The 19,928-nt window shown below is 38.1% G+C and overlaps 1 protein-coding gene across 1 annotated transcript in view; it reads right to left on the bottom strand.

Moving 5' to 3' along the window:
• MSH2 (mutS homolog 2) overlaps positions 1 to 19,928 on the bottom strand; it is a 48,526-nt gene that overhangs the window by 1,265 nt on the left and 27,333 nt on the right. The window contains exons 8-15 of the mRNA XM_054629095.2: positions 15,907 to 16,016; positions 13,761 to 13,884; positions 12,580 to 12,730; positions 9,577 to 9,674; positions 8,279 to 8,524; positions 6,596 to 6,800; positions 5,540 to 5,787; positions 1,203 to 1,375 (exon numbers count right to left, since the gene is read on the bottom strand). Of these exons, the coding sequence (XP_054485070.1) occupies positions 1,203 to 1,375; positions 5,540 to 5,787; positions 6,596 to 6,800; positions 8,279 to 8,524; positions 9,577 to 9,674; positions 12,580 to 12,730; positions 13,761 to 13,884; positions 15,907 to 16,016 (1,355 nt within the window). The remainder of the gene's footprint in view (positions 1 to 1,202; positions 1,376 to 5,539; positions 5,788 to 6,595; positions 6,801 to 8,278; positions 8,525 to 9,576; positions 9,675 to 12,579; positions 12,731 to 13,760; positions 13,885 to 15,906; positions 16,017 to 19,928) is intronic.

Raw genomic sequence — 19,928 nt, 5'->3', positions numbered from 1 at the left:
TAAAAACATGATGCTGTACTTGTCACAAGCTTTTGCTATGTCAATTTAATTTACACCAACTTAGGACCATGCAGCCAGGTCCAACTAATCTAAAAATTCCTTCACCACAATGCCTGACACAGGAAAGGTAATAGTGGAGCAACTGAGGTAGCTGGAGGGGAAGCCCTCTGGCAGTAAAAAGCTGAACAAACCAGAGACTGTTCATCTAAAGCATTAGATCCACTTACTGAGCCAGGAACAACAAATGCAGTTGACCTCTGAAACTGAAAATAAAGTAAGAGGTAACAGCCTCTTTCTAGAGCAAAGGCTTTTTAAATGTAGGAAGTGCTCTGGATGTGGACTAACACTTCAAGGCTTCCAAACACTGGAGCAGTCCCTAGTCTCTGCCAGAAGGAGATCAGGGTGGTACATGGCTGGGGAGTTTCAGGCTGGCTGCTGGGATACAGAACAAAGCTCTGCAAGCAGGTTTGCATGCACGCAGCAAGGAGAACCCAGCTACACTGGACAAAAACCAATGCAAGCCACAAAGCAGCAACACTGGATTTCCCAGGAGTCTGCCACAGATGCCACTGTCAGGACTCTTAATCCAGCAACAAGACAACACAGGATGTTCTGTGGAAGCTTCCTGCAGCCTTTGTTTTCCTCTGCACTACTTGGGAAGGAAGGTTCTCTAAAGAACCTTTGCTTTGTGACACCTGTAAATCAGGTGTAAATCAGCCATTCCAGGTACTGATTGGTGTGTTCTTTGGTATGATCAGCTTCTGAGATGTGACAGTTCTGATGGGACAGGGAAGGGCACCAAGGAGAAGGCTGGGTATTCAGCTTTCCTCTGGTGTGAACAGATCTGATCACACTGGGCTCCAAGAACACCATGGCACCAAATGAACACTCAAACAAGGAGGAGCAAAACCAGGTGTGACCCAACTGCAGAGCCAAGAATATTCTACACAATGGTAACAAAAGCTGTATCTTAAATCTATGTTTTTAGATAAAATTCTTGCCTACATTAACTTGAAATTAATCTAAATCAAACTCACTAGCCCTGAACATCTCCTCAACTCCTAGCAAACCTTGTAGCCAAGCCATTTTGTAATGGAAAAATACATTACAGGGTAATTATCCTCAGGCTTTGGGGGAATCTGAATCCTTAAATGATTTTGCTTCAGCAATTCAAATTTTAAAAAATATTTCTGACAGCAAACCTCTCTTTCTCTGTATAATTTCTTGGCTGGTGGCTCTCCTTCAGATTCCTTGGACTTGCCAATGTTTTGAAACTCCTCCAGCTCCAATGCTTTCTCTCTTGCACTTTCTATCACATGTTTTGGGAAAGCCGCCAACTCTGCTACATGTATTCCAAAACTCTGGTCACAAACACCTGGATGCAGAGGAAAAAAACCCAGTTAAGAATTCTTAGAAGACAATATGGCTACACAGAGATTACATGGACATGCTTGTAATAGTTCTCTGTTCTGAAAAATTAAGTGTGTGACATTATTTGTTTCTCCTCAACACTTTCTGATTTACCTTTTCTACTAAAAATGATTACACAAAGAATATGCTCTTATTTAATTAATATGCTCTTATTTAATTAGGCTCTATTAGAGCAGTAATTGCAGAGCTCCAAAGTGCTTTGAGAAGAAATAGAAAACTCTTCAGACAGAGAGTATTTCCCTCTAGTATTTGAATCAAATTGAACAATTATTTTTACTAAAGTATTCTGGCACAGTCTGTAGAATATAATAATTTGCATGTTTTTAATAGGTACCTCTGACATTTACTCTATACCTATATAAATATATATGTGTGTGTGTATAGACAAATATTAAAAATGTTGTATTCTTTATCATCTCTCTCCTCCTTTGCATCTGTACCACACAATTCCTCAGTCTTCAGGAGTCATCTTTAATTATATCAAAATCTCTCAACTGTAACTTCACACTTACATCAATTAATACACTGTTCATAACGTGTTCGAGAAAAGTCCTCTTAATTACTCAGAATATGTAAATTATACACAGTTACATAAAACAATTTTCACTTCAGTATCAAAAGCCCTCTATAAAAATCTATCAATTCTTATTTGTTTACATTATCATAATTCCATTTGTCCTCCCACAGATATTGCTACAGCCTTTTAATTCTGGTCTCCAAAAAGGAGTTAAGAATAAATTAATTACACTTGCAAAATGACAGTAGGGGTTTTTTTTGTTAACTAATAATCTATTAAATACCAGATAACCAAAGAATAGGTGAAGGAATACTTAGCATTTAGACTTTTTCTGTTTTATTAACCCTGTAATCTCTCAGGTTTCTTAAAGGAAAGGAACCCATTTAAGCAGGGATTTGTCTTCTTGATTTTGTTTTAAAAAGACACACCTGCCCAGACCCAGAGCTAACTCAGTTCTCAGCTCAGAGAATCCTGAGCAGGGGCCTGGAGAACAGCATTTCATGTGTCTCCTCCTCTGGTGATTTTGTCACTCTTGAAGCAAAAAGACATGGTTGAAAACACTGTAAAAAAGTTCCTTGTCATGCTTTTCAGGTCTGGTTATACATTTCAAACAACATCAAACCTGCTACTTGTTTCAAAACACAGCTGTATCTGAGCTGCCTATATGCACATCCCTGATGGAGCAATATGACAACCCCAAAAGGGAAAGAGCACAACACTAAATGCAGAAACTTAGGTGAGAGATGTGTATCTGATTGGAGACCAGGTATTTAAAGCTGAATATTTCAGAGTGTTGCATCTCCTCTGACAGAGGTTTAAGTAGATAGATAAAAAAATTGTGTCTCCATGCTCAACAGCACTTCCAAGAAAATGGGTGGCATGAAAAGACCTTGCACGTACAAAGATGTGTATGACTAAAAATGGCAAAACTGACTGACGAAAAATATGAAACTGGGTTTCTACAGTTCTTATCATGACCAGAATGGCTGAATTAATACAGATTTTAAAATCAAAAGGAGTGGGTTGAAGAAAGAGAACCCACCCAACAGTCTGGGGAATATTAGGGGGCTTTATTGTAGGAGCTGCTGTTCCAAAGGATGTAGAAGGTTTTGATACAGTGTATATTGACTCCCTCCTCAATCAACATGCTCAAACTAAGGCACCTAAAGATGGCTTGTTGGCAGATTCTGTACATCACCATCTCCTGCTGCACAAAATCCACTTGGTATCCATGTGCAGCAGTTCATGACTATTTTTATGACTATTTTTATTCAGTTCCAATGCCACACTAAGTCACCTTTTAAGCACCAATTCGAGCATGCACTTTGTGGAAGGAGCTCAACATGTGCTGGAGAAGATGGGGAACAGCAAACTAGGAAAGAACCACAGACACCTCCTCTCCAGTGGGAACCAGAGCCACAGCAATTTGGAGTAATATTCAAGCAAAAACTGGGCATTCCTCAGGAGCATCCCTTACTTCTGCTCCTACTGTGATTCCCCTTGCTCAGAGCAGTCTCCCACAGCTTCACAGGAAAGTACCCAAAAGCTAGCTGCAAGATTATAGCCAGAGGAGAACACAAAATTAGAAGCGGTCATACATGTAATCTACGGGCAAGAAATGAAGTAATTTAATGGACTTAAAACCAGAAGAAATGGGTAAAAAGTAGTAAGTTAGTAATGTCATAGGAGTAAAACCAGCAAGGTATCAGATCCAGGATAGCCAGAGTGTTCTACAGTAACCCTGCTCTACCCATTGAAGTGTTACCTAAGTCATTCCTCTGCTGTGGAACTCAGAAGAGGAAAATGAAGAGGTACACAGAGTGAGAAGGAGCACTCTGCCCACATTTTAAATCAAAACCTCAGCCCAGAGGTTGCCAACTGGACTGAAATACTCTAGTGAGAACAATTCAAAATCACTGTAGAGTTCACATCTAAATTAGAAATGCCATAAATGGACACACCTTGCAAGGCACAGTTACAGCTCTGCTTTATTTAGCAATAAATACAGGCTCCTACTGAAGGGAACAAAAACAAATGATGGGGATACAGGGAAACAAGAGGAATAGATGAAATTATGCCTAATTAAAAATTGTTTAATTTAATACTGAAAGGAATAACTGGATCCACTAAAAGACTTTAATTAAATACATCTAACAGCAATTATACTAACAAACCAGGCTACTTCTTCTTTTATTGTGATGCCATTTGCTAAAAATTACCCATATGATATTTCCTATATCAAACTCCTGTATAAATTGGGCAATGTAAGACTAAGTCTTATTACAATGAAATAGCCATTATTAAAAACTGTCAGCACATAAAAGGTGCACTCATTTCTTTTAAAAGAACAGTTTAAGAAATGTAAGTCTCTTCCATCAGCAGGTTAAAATAGCTGTTTTAGGAAAACTGAAAATAACCTTCTGGAACCCTTCTTCTTTAAAAAAGAAAAAGGGAGCAACTCAAAAGCATCAACCTGAGTGGCAGAAATAGCCTAGACAGCTTAAGAAATAGTCATTAACATCATCACCTACTGTGTTCACACAGAGCTTCTGTCACACACACTCTCCATGGACAGAGAACTACATATATATCTATCTATATATATATATCTATAATATTACCCCAAGCCTGGCAAATGACACAAATTGGGGGAGGATTTTTTTTTCCCATTAATGCTGGAACCCTGGTTACTGAGAATTTTTGACTTTCTGCGCTGACAAGCACTGACCCCCAAGAGAACACTGCAATTAACCTGAAGCCATAGAGAAAACTTCCAAAACTGAACAATAGAACTAGGACTATAAGTGTGTAGTTTGAATAGAAAGTGTAATATCACATAATAAAAAACTTGGAGTTTTAAGTTCTTGAATATAGTAATATATATAAAACAAAACAGAAATTTTAGAGCAGAAGCTAATCCTTCTCCTTCATGAGTTTAAGTAATGTTGTGTAACTAGATAAAGTCCACATTGAGGGTCACAAGTAGTTAGTTATTAAGTTAAAAATAAAAATAATTTAAGTGCTATTTCTTAATTTTATCCTTTTATCCTAAACAGTTTATCCTTAAAAGACCTTCTACAAAGAGAAATATGGCTCCATTTTTTAATTTATTAGTAAAGCACTGCAGAACTCACAACTTATAAGAGTGTAGTATACATAAACACTAAGAAACATCTAAATCTGAACGACAAACACTATCTCACATATTTAATCCCAACCTTAACAAAAAAACAAAACAAAAAAAACCAAAAACCAAAACGCAAACACAAAACAACCAAAAAAATCCCCCAAAAAACAAAAGCAAAATAAGGTAAAAAAACAAACAAACAAAAAACCAACAAAACCAAAAAACAACAATAACAAAAAAACCCATAAAAACACCTAAAAAAACGCAAAAAACCAAAAAAACCCAAAACCACCAAAAAACCCCAAACAAAAAACAAACCAAAACAAATCACCAAAAAAACCCACAAACAAACAAAAAACCACCAAATAACAACAACAACAAAACCCAAAACAAAAAATCCACACATTGATATTTTTCTCTCTCAGGTCTCTCACACTTTTCTCAAAGCTGAGACCCAGCCTTACCTTCCTTGACCCGATAAAGCATGGTGAGTGTGTCATCGCTGGTCAGAGCAGTGACATGGAGGTTATTGACTGTTGGCACTTGGTCAGCAAGAGCTGTGAGCTCATGGAAGTGTGTAGCAAACATGGCAAACCCACAGATTTTGCTGGCAATGTATTCTGAGATAGCCCAGGCTAAGCCAAAGCCGTCGTAGGTGGAAGTTCCTCTTCCCAGCTCATCAATGATAATCAGGGAGTTCTCAGTTGCTGTCCTAAAAGCACAAGAGCATTTGTTAATGTCTGATAGCAGCATGAACTCTGGATTTTGGAGTATCACAGGTTATGCTGTGGATGCAGAGCATGGAAGAAGCAAAAGACCCTTCTTATTAACAAATATAGTGCAGACACAGCATCACACAGATCATTCCACACTAGGTTCTTGGTCCCATTTAGACTTTGGCCTCTTGGTAGCAACTCTGTATTGACCACTGGAATAAAGAGAAGGCTACTTCCAGAACTTATGCACCAGCTAAAAAGAACTTGAGATTCTCTATTGTATTTGGGTTGCCTCCAGACTAAGGCAGTAATGATGAATCTCACTCCATGTTCTCAGAAGGCTAATTTATTATTTTATGATACTATATTATATTAAAGAATACTATACTAAACTATTCTAAAGAATACAGCAAGGATACTTACAGAATGCTGAAAAGATAATAATGAAAATTCGTGACTCTCTCCAGAGTCTCAACACAGCTTGGCACTGATTGGCCAATGAGTCAAAATAATTCACATGAAACCAATGAAACAATCACTTGTGGGTAAACAATCTTCAAACACATTCCACATGAGCAAAACACAGGAGAAGCAAATGACATAATTATTGTTTTCCTTCTTCTCTGAGGCTTCTCAGCTTCCCAGGAGAAAAATCCTGGGCAAAGGGATTTTTCAGAAAATGTGAATGTGACAATTCTCCACCAAGATTCACCACAAAAGAAAAATCTCAAATGCACTTCTCTTAAAGCACTTCTTTGCCCATCAACCCCCACCAAGACAATCAAACAGAAGCACAGGACTTGCCTGAGGATTGAGGCAGTTTCCAGCATCTCAGCCATGAAAGTAGACACTCCTTTGAGCTGGCTGTCTCCTGCTCCCACCCGAGCCAGGATACAATCCACAATGGTAATTTCTGCAGACTCACAGGGCACAAAACACCCAATCTGGGCCATGAGAACAATCACCCCTGTCTGCCGGATGTATGTTGATTTTCCCCCCATGTTAGGGCCTAAAGAAGAAATTTTCAAAAAATTAATTGAAAAAGCATCATCTTTTTACAATTCAACAGTTTTTTAAAAGGAGAACAGGCTCTAAATTAGAACAAAGAGTGTTTAAATTTATTACTTTCTTCCCACAAAAGAGCAGCAAACTTGTGTAACAGGTGCAACAAGTGGCTCCAGGGCTAACAAGGCTTGATTGTTTGTCTTACTGAATGCTCCTTTTTCAAAAGAAAGGTGATCACAGAAAATCAGGGGCCTTCATAAGTTTTGATACTTTTCAGAAGTATAAGCAGTCATCTAAAACATGTATTCATACCTAAAACTAATAAGCTTTAAATTAAAAAATTATCAGTATTTATTTCTGCTTAAGAATTGAGGTGAAAACAAATTATTAGAAACTACTATTACAATTTCTCTGTAAAAATTAAACAGCTCAGTTACAGACTGGGTACAAGCTAATGAGTCACTCAGAATCAGCAAACCCAGATATTAAGCAGTTAATTTTAACTGAAATACAAATGAAAAAAAAGTACTATCCAGAAAACTGATAATTAAAGCCAATTTTACACTTTCGCTAACCAGAAAAAGAAGCGTGTTACCATGCATTAATTCAGATTTTTGATTTTTCTTTTTGATTATGTTAGAAGTGCTCATTAATTATTCTCTAATTTCAGATCTTTGCCACTCAGAACGTATGTTAAGGACATCTGGATGGAAATTTAGATTCAATTAAATCTATAAACACTAAAAATGTTTTAGTGTGTAGTAAAATTATCTTAATTACACCAGAGAAAAGGGTAAAAAATGGTACAGTCATTGAAACATGTTTTGCATTTAAAATCAACTTTAATGCTTCACAAAGAAAACACTAACAAAGTACAATTGATGCCTAGTGGAATTTTCCAAACCACTTTAGCAGGGTCAGGCTTTTCAGCTCCTAAGGTTGCCTGGTTTGTGGAGTTACATTCACTAAGATCTTACTTTAGGGAAGGACTAATTTCTTATTTTCTACTGTCCAGCAGCCTCTCTTTTCTTCACAAATGACTATTTGTAAATTAGTGATCACCTTCACCAAACAGTGCACTACAACTAAAATTACAATAACCAACTCCATTACTGTTAGTTTGGATGATGAGAACTGTGCCTGTATGTACAGAAATATAGAGAATATCCACAGTCAAAGGTAACATGAACATTGTGGACACTTTTTAAAAAAATATAATCAAAACTAGCAATAAATAATAGCTTACAAAATACCCTCCCTTCTTTTCCAGAGCTAAATCTTATTCCCCATGCAGAAAGATGATAACTCAGTAGCTGCTCGCCCTTGATGAGAGAAATTGTTTTGACAGAATTTTATTAGGTTGCTGATTTGTTTTGCCTGTTGCTGGTTCGGTTTTTCCTTTTTAAAAAGACATCATTATTGGAAATACCCGAGACATTCACAAAGTAAATAACAAACAAAGAAGAGATGGGCAATATTTACCAGTAATAATGTGGAACATCTTCTTGCCCTTCTCAAAGGTGATGTCATTGGGGATGAAGGCCACCTCGTCCTGCACCTCGATGCAGGGGTGCCGGGCCCCTCTCAGCACCATCCTGCCCTGGCCCTTCTCCAGCACCACGGGCCGCACGTAGGGCACGGGAGCCCCGTTGGACACGTGGGCAAAGCTGACAATGGCATCCAGCTGGGCTATCACGTCGTTCATGGTCTGCATGGGCTCTGCATAACCTGGTGTGCACACAGGAGATGGAGCTCAGTGCCAGTAACTAGTCTTTTACTCCTGCTGAGAAGGTACCTTGAAGCCTACACTGAGTCCAGCAAGTAATTCATCTGCAGTAACAATTTTCTTCAAGAGGAAAGTCAACTCCTGGGAGAGCCTAGGATGCAATCCTGAGGTTCCCATGCCTTGAATACACGGAGACTTCCTCAGACTAAGGAAAGGAGGAGGTGAGGCCATGCTGATTATTTTCCCTCAGCTGGAAATCCAGTAAGTTTCCTTCATGAACAATACACAGCACTCTGATGCTCACACAAGAAAAGACACTTGAGACACAGCAGCCACCTGTGTTTGTGGGAATGATGGGAAGGAGGGGTCTGTCAGATACAGAGCCTGTGACACTAGGATAGATGGCCCAGCATCCCCAGTACCAGCTTTGGAAGTTCTTTTGTTTGGCTTTTGAAGTTTTGGTGTTTGGTTTCTTCTGTGAAAGGGATGAGGAACTAGAGTCTACAGCCCAAATTCCCCAGTGTCCCTTCTGGTTTTGGTGAAGGATAGTAAAGAATGCCCTGTAAGTAGGCAATCTTGGAGCAAAATATAGGGAAATAACTTAGGAAACCAATAATATTTATTACCATGTAAGCAGCAACTAACTTGATCATATACTGCTTATCAATGCTCTTAGACCTCAGGTCCCACTCCTTCAGTTCTCTGTTGTCCTTTACCTATTCTGCTCTGCTGTCTGGGTGAAGATGCCCAGAGTCAGGGAGGTAGGTGAAGGATAGATGTGACCCTTAAGGCCTTATTTTTGCTCCTATTATGGGATTAGCATTTGCACAAACCTCATCACTGCACATCTGAAGCAATGCCAGGAAAGGGTCTGGCAACAGAAGACAATTCATACTTCAAACTTTCAACAACTGTCTGAAAGCCACACCTCATTTTTGACACCAATTCTTTGGGCAATATTACAGTTTGTCTCTGTAAAAGTCCCTCAAAGAAACAGCAAGTCCTCCCTCCCAGCACTCCAGACTGTGACACACATCAACAGTGGCATATTCACCTGAAGCAATGTTAATGATTTCCTTAACAATTGCATCCTGAGCCTCTTCATACTCTTCCCTGTTCTTTATATATTCATCATTGATGGCACTCAGTTTGCTGTGAACAAAACAAGAGTATTTAGAAGCTGTGTTGTTCTGCCTTCACCTACAATGCCAAACTTTTGGCCTCCTCATCAGAGTCTATGCCAAGTGTCCCCAGCTGTTTTAACAGCAATGTTCAGCACAAAGACCACAAAGCAACTGACCTACAATTCATCCACACCAAGGCACCAGGCCTCAAGATTAATTCCAAGTTTAAGATCACCCATAAGAGCCAAACCAGAAATTCTAGCATCAACACATGACATCATCTATGTTTATTATAGAACTGCTGTGTGATAAGGACTAGCTCTTCAAATTTCTGGCTATTTTGCCACATTTTGCTGCTAAGCAACTGTGTAATTAGCCCAGAGTCCTACAACAGGCTTATCAGATCTGAAGGCATTGACTTCTTTCATTTAGTAAAAACCTAAATTAATTACTGTCACTATGAACAGGTGCTGATCTTCCAACTAAGGTAAGCTGAAATAAAGACAAGAATTTAAACAAGTTTTTATTCTTCTCAAGCTTGTCTCCCAAACAAAGAACAGGAGTCTGCAATACTGAATAAGAAACACACCCAAGTCGTGTGCCCACACTATAGGCAGAAGTCAGTCTTGTGCTGCAAGTACCACCTACAGAAGCAACTATAACTTAACTAAGTACAGAGAATTCTTTTTTATTAGTGATGCACGGGCTGTCTCACTAAGGGAAAGTAACAGATGACAAAGTACAGGTTCTAAGTACATCTTCTCAGTTACAGAAAAGCCTAACTTCATCATACATTTAGATTCACAACATATTTGGAACCAGGAAAAAGCTGTTTTACATTTCATGGATGTTTTTAAAAAATATCCTCCGAATAAATGTTAAAACAAAATGCAATTAAGGTTTACACTTTGTTCATTTAAGTAAATTGGTGTGAAATACACCAGCATGTCAGGGTCTCTAGCTGGCCAGAGTGACCCCGAGAAGAGTTCCAAAGTCTCTTTTCCCAGCCTGGCACCTGAAGAAGGAGTCAGGGCTCTTCATTTCTCAGTCACAAGGTTGTTTATTGTATCTTACCTATAAAATTCTTTCTCCTGTCCTGCTGAGGTCTGTCCAGCAGGACAGTTCCAGGCACTCTGCCTGCCCCAGGGCCTGTGTTATGTCTTTATACTAAAAACTATGTATACAATGTTTACTTTCCAGTACCTATCACCTATGTTAGACAGTGAGCTTCTACTCTAAACCAATCTGTAAGTGCCAACATCACAGCAGAAGATGGAAGCCAAGAAGAAGAAGGAGAAAGGCTGGACACACCCAGATCCCTCCATCTTGCCCCGCTGAATCCCCATTGTAAAAAACCCCAAAATCTACTTTTTCACCCTGTGATAAATTCACTATCATTCTACTTAATTTGTCATGGCTTGCAGATCTTCATCTAAGGTTGGTAATTTACTCCACAGGTCATAATCAAAACCACAGGAATTCTGGGCTCTGTGCCAGGGTCTCTGAGCCCCCTGGCAGGGTCTTGGCTGCTCAGGACAGCCAGAGGGATGTCCTGGCTCCTGACTCCAGCACATTGGCTGGTGTGAACCAATATGTTTGCCCTTCTTTTCAAACTATTTATAACTATGGAAGTGAGTGATTAACAGAAACCAGTCTCTACACCATCAAGCACAAGCCAGCAGAGTGGCCCTGAGGCAGAGACGGACAAGCCCATGCTGGCTGCTCTAGCTAGAGTGGACCCAGCATGTTGAAGGAAGTCATTCTTCCCCTCTACTCAGGACTCCTGAGATGACACCTCTGGTTTTGGGCTTTGTCTTCCCAACACTGAACCTGGAGCAGATGCTCACCACAAGGTACAGAGCTGGAGCATGTGGCACACAAGGACCAGGCTGAGAGAGATGCCTGCCCAGGCTGAGAGAATCTGAGATCAGCCTGGAAGGAAGAGGCAACAGACTCTCCTTGAAGGTGCAGAGCAAAAGAATGAGATCCTAAGATCCCAAATTTCTGCGAGGAAAATTCTCCTTAGATCTGATTAGGAAAATTCTCATTAGATCTGATGAGCAAAGTTTTCATAAATAGTAATTCAGCACTGAAACTTGAGCCCACGAGGCTGTGAAGGATACTTATAGAGGATGGGCACTTAGACAAAGCCCTGGGCTACCCCATCTAAGCTTGAGATAGGATCTCATTTCCAAGGTGCTTTGAGTGAGGGATAAGAAGTAGCCTTCAACTTAAATTATTACCCAATTCTGCACATGCAAGAATTGGGTAATAATTTCTTTCTACTTTGTTTCCTCTGCATAAAAACACTGAAGAACAGAAAAATATCTGATGACTGATGCAGCCCCTGCTCCTGCTAAAACACTCTAAAAGAGCTAAAATTCAACAAAAAATACAGACTTTTCAGCTGGTCTGTGTCAGAACTGCTGTCCAGACAAGGACACACTGAAACAGCCTCAATGCAATTAAACTGAAGACCTAAATTTTTTTTAACAGCTCAATTAAAAGTGCCACAGAATTGAAGTTCAATACACAAGAGTAACAGAAATTACAGAGGATTTGGAAAAAAGGGAAAAAAGGTAATCAGCAACAAAATTCTGCATGTCACATTTGGTGATAAACATAAATTCCCTAATGCAGCTTGTGTCTGTATAAACACTCACAGTAAAAGCAATTATGATATTTGCTGCAGCTAAAACAGAGAAATTAGCCCAAGTCAAAGGACCAAAAATAGACAACAGTTGGCAACATAAAATGGGGAATGCAGCTTTTAACATAAACTCTATGCCAGTCCTGCTCAATATTTCAATCTGTGAGCCAATTAAAAAGGTGACAGTTTGTAGAGAATCCAGTTTATCAGCATAATTATAAAGGAACTATTCTATTCCTTTCAGAACAGGCTTAAAAAACCACCAATATCTACTAACTCATACCTGTTAGTAAATTTCACACCATTCTTCTGTGTATCAATGATTCCATATTTTGAATTGTTACGGAGAGCTTTTTCCTCCTTACACGTTACCCTAAAGTGATGCCCAAACTGTGAATTTGTCTCCAGTTTGATACTTTTGCCAGCTTCCAAACCTTTCAGATGAAAACAAAGAAAAAGAAACCAGTTGTATTATCACAAATCCTGCATCCTGTGCTATTCCTGTTCACTAGCCCTCAGTTCCCATGATTTAGCCTCTCTTACATGATCTAATTGAATGGACCTGCTTTGGTTCTGTACAGCTATGAGAAATACCCAGACCAAAAACAAATACATTATGGATTCATTCTCTGCTCTTACTTTAAAATGCTCTCAAAATGCATATTCAAATCAGGCTCTCAATTATTGCTATGAATTCTCCAAGAAGGTGAAAAATGCAAGGACACTCTGCATTGCTGCTGTTAGCACAGCACCTCTACTCTTGTGATCCTTCTACTAACACATAGTTCTATTACAAGATTTCTCATTCCATCCCTACACAATCTTGGCTTTCCTTCTTCTCATCCAGGTATCATAATTGCACTAAAAAAAAAATCAAAACAAAACAAAAAAAAAATGCAAGCTCTTAAAGGTGTAACCCAAAGTAAGTATAGTGTTGTCAATTTTCCTTGCAATATTTGTATTAAAAGTTGGTGGCTTTTTCTTTTTCTTAAAGTTGATATTTCAATGCCTGATTCATCAGCTGCACATGGAATTTTCTGCATAGGATAATCAACACTTTAAATGTCTCATTTGCTTTTGAATGACATTTTGCAAGGAACATCAAAAGAAAGCTGAATGGACACAGGATAATGCACAGAAGGGGGGAAAAAAGTGCAGGTACTCAAAGAATGTAAAACAGAACTAGAGCTAGCCAAGAGTTTGATGAGTTACAGTAGTACAAAATGGATTCTCTAACATATATGATCATTTCTGAAATAATTTGGAATGCTGTTTAAAAAAAAATTAAAGCAAAGTTATAAGCTAAAAATCCCTGTTTTCAACAGCTTGCACAGCAACAACCAAAATCAGCCCAACTCAATCATATAATAATACAAACATCCTTTAACCCTTTAACTTCTTTATACCAGTTTTCATCACCTGATTGCAAAGGGGACATGAATGAAAGGCAGTTCCAAACCCTACCTAGTTCTTTGGCTGCAGTCTTTAGTAACGACTGCATTTTTTCTTCCAGTTCATTCATCTTCTCTCTTAATTCTGTTAAATTAGGATCAAAAGAAGCCTTGACAAGAAATTCATGATTCTCCACCTAGAGAAAAATAACAGGAAAAAATTTATATGAACACAAGCAATAAAAAAAATCTTCCTGATCATACACAGTGAAATGAATTTACTTCATAATTCACACTAAATTTTTTATAAATATATAATGTTGTCAGGCAATGCTGTTTGTGATAGTTGGTGTCTGGTTCAACTGCAAAACAAACACATCTCAAATACTTGTTTTCTCAGATAATGTACTTCATACACCCAAAATATACCAATTTAACAGACTCCTTTCTGCTGAAATGGAGTTGTCTGCACATTTATTTGCAAACAAATGACTGAGCAGTAGGCAGGGTAAAAAGGGAAGTCAGAGGGAATGAAATTGTCATGTACATGATCATTTCTGCTACCCTGGACTTAGGCAGCTAATCAAGACAGAGCATGGGGTGTTTCAAAACAAGAAGCCTTTGGAAAGTGAAGTTTCTGAATCAGTAATTTCTGCCCCAAAAGAGACTCTAGAGGTTTAGGAAAAAAACCTACAGAGTGTCACCAAAAATCCTACCAATTTCAATCCAGCTCTTGAGTTGAAAAGCAGACACGGTTCCCTCTAAGCTTAAATTTTCAGAGGCAAGGATGAAGCATTTCATCTCTTTGTTGTATTTCATCTTTTTTTTCTCTCCCTTCCCTGTGCTTCCACTGCCAGGTGGCTATGTACCAAAAGCACCACCAAACTTTGAAGTTGCCCTGACTTGAGGAGGAGGTTGGAGTAGATGGTTTCTCAAAGGCCTCTTATGATTCTGAGATAAATAGGAATGGAAGTGACAGTTTCTCAACTTTTATTACAGCTAGGTAAATGAATAACCATATCCCACGCTTTTTGAACTTAGATGTTTCTTTTTATATTAGAATGGATTATTGACATAATTTAGTTGCTATGACAACCTATCCTTCAATTGCACTCAGAATAGAACTGCCTATATTATTTGAACTCCCTCAAAATCCAAGAGGAATTTCAAGTCAAAGTTCACATTCTAATGTTCATAGGGACAAGGTTTATTCTTCTGGTAAAACCAGTGTTGGCTTATCTATAGACATTTTCCAGTACCTTGAAGGTGGGGAAAAATCAAGCTTAACATGCCAGATTCCATGGGATTTGACTAAAAATAACTGACTTGTTATTCTGTTTAGAAGGACAACAAAACATTTTTAAAGTAGAACCTGAAAAGAAACTTGAAGAGCTGGACTATGAAGGGTGAAGGCTTAAACAGCTGTTACTTTTAAAGAAAACAGAGTCCCAGGGCACACAAACTGCATCAACAGATGGTCTGTAACTGGTATAAAGCTATAAATTTCTTCATTACCATACATCACAAATTACAGCAACATGTCAATCAAACAAGTCCTTCCATAAACAGCAAAATGCAGTTGATGGATGCACAACACAATACAAAGAAAGAAAACACAGTGCTCCTGCCTTTAGAGAAAAGTATGCATGTTCAAAATTTTTAACCCACTGCAGTTCTCACAAGTTCAACAAATGGCCCTTCCTGCCAGGTCTGGCACATGTTTAGGTAGTTCTCTTATTTCTGCAGTCAGCTGAGACCTTCACTTAGGAAAATCCTAACCCCTGGTTAATAAAAAAAAAAGAAAATCCTAAAAGACTTCCCAAGTAATAAACATATCCTAGGCTACATCCTGGATTTGAGACATATCACTGTAACTTTAAAAACACAAAGTAGAGAAATGACAAAATTACTTCTCCACTTTTAATACTGATGAGATCTTTAAAAAATAGTTTCAGGTCCACAACATCAATGCACCCAAAGCATTTTTTCACTGGCTGGATAATTTCAGATAGTGGGTGAATATCCTGTTGAATACTCTGATATATTAATAACTGCCTTCATATATTTCTAAATGCAACATATATTTCTATATACAGCTAAATTATCACTAGCTACTTAATACAGATGATCAATTAAATTTAGTTCATATAGAGCAGATTGCAAAGCTCAATAAGAAACTTTAACTGCTGAGTAAACCCTGCCCACACAACATTTCATACCTTTTCCATGTCCAATGTTGTTTCTATCATCTCCAGAAACTTTGAGAAGTCAGAGCAGATATCATTAAGAGGTGTTATAAATACAGCCAACAACAACATCTGGTGAGCTCCTGTTACAAACAAACAAAAAAATTATCATTCACAAACCCCCACAGATTTACCAGAATTCACTTATCCAAGATAAACAACACAACTGCTCAGCTGGTGAATTTTACAAAGATGGGCTATGACTATTTCACTGAAACACATGTACCTTTTTCTAAAATTGGTGGGATATTTTTCTAAATATCCCATCTACATTCTGATTAAGCCTGTATCTATTCTGTCACCTTTGTTCATAACTGGCGGTATTAATTCCCTTCTACTATGAGTAAAACAACAAACAGTATAAAAGCAAACCCATTGTCTGAATATTACCAATTCTTGCACATAAAAAGTTGACATGCCTTCTGCAAAAAATGTGGGTCTTACCTTCCAGGCTCACAGCTTTGAATTCTTCTTAATAAAATATTACATAATACTGGAAATATTTGGTAATTACCATATGGACATAGCAACTGAAGTGTATGTTATCAGCTTTTGTTTTCCACAAAAAAAGGCCACATGTTATAACCAGGTCTTTGCAGTAACTTCCTTCCACTAGACAGGAAGGGATCAAAATTAACAGAGATACTCTGTAGCACCAAGTCAAACTGCACAGAACACATATGGGCTGGAGGTCCATGGAACACCAAAAGCATTGAACACCAAGAGCAGTTCATAATTAAATTAACATGCACAGATATTGCCAAATTTGTGAAGGAAGTATTTTCTTCAGGTACACATAAGCACCTATATCCAGCAGCCAGCTGTGGAAACGTTCTGTCAGCAAATGCAAGTTTACATCTTTGCAGCCACTTCAAGTTATGATTTAATCACAGAAGGATTAGCATTATTGACTATATTATATATAAAAAATGCCTCAAAATGAATCCAATACTATGAGCTTAGACTCACTGAATTATGTACAGAATCATGTTGCTGCCTCTAATGTTTACTTTGCACATTAACAGAGAAATACAGAATTAAGCTCTGGATATTCAAGAGCCTCTCAATTTCTTACCAGACTAAGAAAGAAGTCCTAGCCTTTCCTAAGAAAAAATGCCACAGAAATTTATAGAAGTTACACAGTGAGGACATGATTACCCAAGTGAATCTCTGCTCTCTCAGCTGAAGTAGAAAGAAAAAGTTTGCTTTGATTTCTTTTTCTACCATGCCTTTTTGCTTCCCCAGTCCTTCAAACTTTTATAGTGAAAGCCCTAAACTGACTAATATCTATTAATTGAGAAAAAAGATTACATCTTGTTGAGAGATTACTGAACTTGCAAAAATGGAGTTTTCTGCTGATTAAAAATCTTCAAAACCAAGAGATATGAAATAAAGATTGTTTTCAGTTCCAAATTTCTTGCTTGCTCTCTTAATATCTTGGTTTTTTCCCCTCCTGTAAGAAGACACATCTAAACCAACCTATAAAATAAAAGCAGCCAACAAAGAAGAAAGAAACTGAAGAGCAGAAAAAGTTTCATGTCCATTCTTCAGAGTGGGCTTAGCAGTTCCCAGTGCTCCAGCTGACTGAATACATGGCATACACAATGAAATGAGCTTCAATATTCTTGAATCAATGAAAAACAATTGTGCTTGAACTTAAAGTAGCTATTTTAATTTGTTTTCTTGAGTTGGGAAGTTTCATGATGCCATTTCATTATTTAAACTTGAAGGGTACACCTCAGACACCACAGAAAGATGTCACATTCAAAAGCTGGAATATAATAGAATTAGAATACATTAATTTATTAAGTAAATAAAATACTGATGTATTTACATACATTCATTTATATGGGTCCAACTGATACACTGCAAAATTTATTTTGACTTTTAATCCAACTTCAAACTTGGTATCCAGCACTTGAAGGAAATAAAACAGTGGAGTCAGCGAATAATGAGGGTTTACAGAAGTTATTTGCACATGCTTTTCTTAAAACACCTGGCATTATAAGAATATGAGCAAGAAACACCACTGAAAAATTCTAAATTAAACTCTAACATCTTGCACCTGTATTCATTAACTCATAGAAAAGATGCATAGTAAAAAAAAATGCTCTTTTGCACCTACTCAACATTATTAGGATGGAAAGTAACCACTGAGAGGAAGTCTAATAGAGCTTTGCACCATCAAAAGCAGAGATGCATATTGATCACAGAGTCTATCTGTGCCCAGGTGCAGGTTTAATTTAAACCATAATTTACTTACTGAAGCACAGACAAGTGTTTATTACACATGTTAAAGACTTGACTATTAATATGGTTTAAAAATGTTGTCTGGCAATTAAAATAAAACACTAATCTTCAGACTTGAAACACACAGTTAGTTTGGCAGCAAAATGACACTGCTCTATCCTGGCAAAACAGACCAATCCCAATGATTAAGTGCACCAGTCATTTTGATAGTGCAATGGAAAGTGGGATGAAAGGAAAAGAACAATGGAAATGGGGATAAAATACAGTATAGGTTTTCTACAGGTAGATAATATCCATATGGTGCAACATCTGTCTGAAATACTGAATGCCTGAGACAAAGGGGACTCTGCAGAGCTAACGTGGGCTCTTCTAAAGCATTCAGCATGCTGTCACAGGAGGTGCCAAGGTGCAAGATCTGTGATTTATGCCATGACCAGAGTGCAGATAAAGAGCACATCACCCACTTGCAAAAGATGAACAAGCTGAAAGGACATCAGTTCCTCCAGGGCTCAGAGAAGCATTTATCTTTTTAAGATGCGTGAATTTATATTAACGCAGAAAAGAAGGCTGCTTATAAATGTCGCTAAAATAAACAATATGGAAGCTATCAGTAGCTTATATTGGAATAAGATAAATCAGAAATAGATCAACACCTTGAAAACTGGGCTAATAGAAATGAAGTAAGTGTAGCACTGAGTAAGATGACACATTGATAGATAAATGCGTTTCCACTATGAGTAAGGAATAATCAGTTGGATCTGACAAAGGATGGGAAACAGCCAAGTTTGATCACAACAGGCTGTAAGACACCAGTGCAACAGTCTGGGAAAGAACAGCACTGAAACAAGCAGTAAGGGGTATTCAGTCACTGTATACAGCATGGAAAAAACACAACTGACACCCAGCACACAATTCCTGTATCCTGCATATTTACACACTTAAAGAGTGTTTGTTTGAGATAGGAGAGAAGATGCTTCAGCAGCTTCTTGAAGACAGAAATCTTGTAAAGGACCCAAATTTCATGCCCCAGCAATCTGAGTAATGAACAACTGCTCCCTTTTGCCAGCTAGAGCAAAATGATTTGATGACTCAGAGTTCTTTTCCATCTTATGCAGACTTCTTATGGCCAAACCAGAAAAAAGCCATCTCCACTCGTCACCCCCCTCCTCAGCTTTCACCACCCATAAAAACAAGGATTTCAACAAAACAGTGCTTCATTTTGAGGGAAAGGCAGTCACAGCTGATGGCTTTGGGGTTGTTCTCTATCCCCATAGCTGCTCCATATCCCCACAGCCATTCATAGGCAAGGGAGTTCTGAAACTGGCACATACTCAGAATTGTCAAAAATCTTTCTGACTTTCCATCCCTTGATGAGTTACAACATTCTGTACAGTCAGAAACAGAGAAATTACCAGATCCAGTCTGAATCATTCATGTACATTGAGAATTACCAGACCATTCATGTACTTTGAACAGGTGGCACAAGCACAAAGAAAAATAAAAATAACACACCACCTATTTTAAACTATCTTTAATATACTGCTGGTGATTGCCCTAAGTCCAACTGATTCATGTGTAGAACAGGAAGAACCTTTTGCAGTCTATTAACTTTTCCATATGGCGAGCAGTTTGCCTTACACAGTTTGCTCCTCAAAACTCTAAAAATGGAATTGTTTTCCTACCCCAGTGTTATGACACAGGAACTCTGTTGATCCAAATGGTAACTAATATAAAAAGAAGTAAAG

This window comes from Agelaius phoeniceus, chromosome 3 (genome assembly GCF_051311805.1).
Source record: "Agelaius phoeniceus isolate bAgePho1 chromosome 3, bAgePho1.hap1, whole genome shotgun sequence".
NCBI classification, from domain to species: Eukaryota; Metazoa; Chordata; class Aves; order Passeriformes; family Icteridae; genus Agelaius; species Agelaius phoeniceus.
This window is presented reverse-complemented; position numbering and strand designations above follow the sequence as displayed.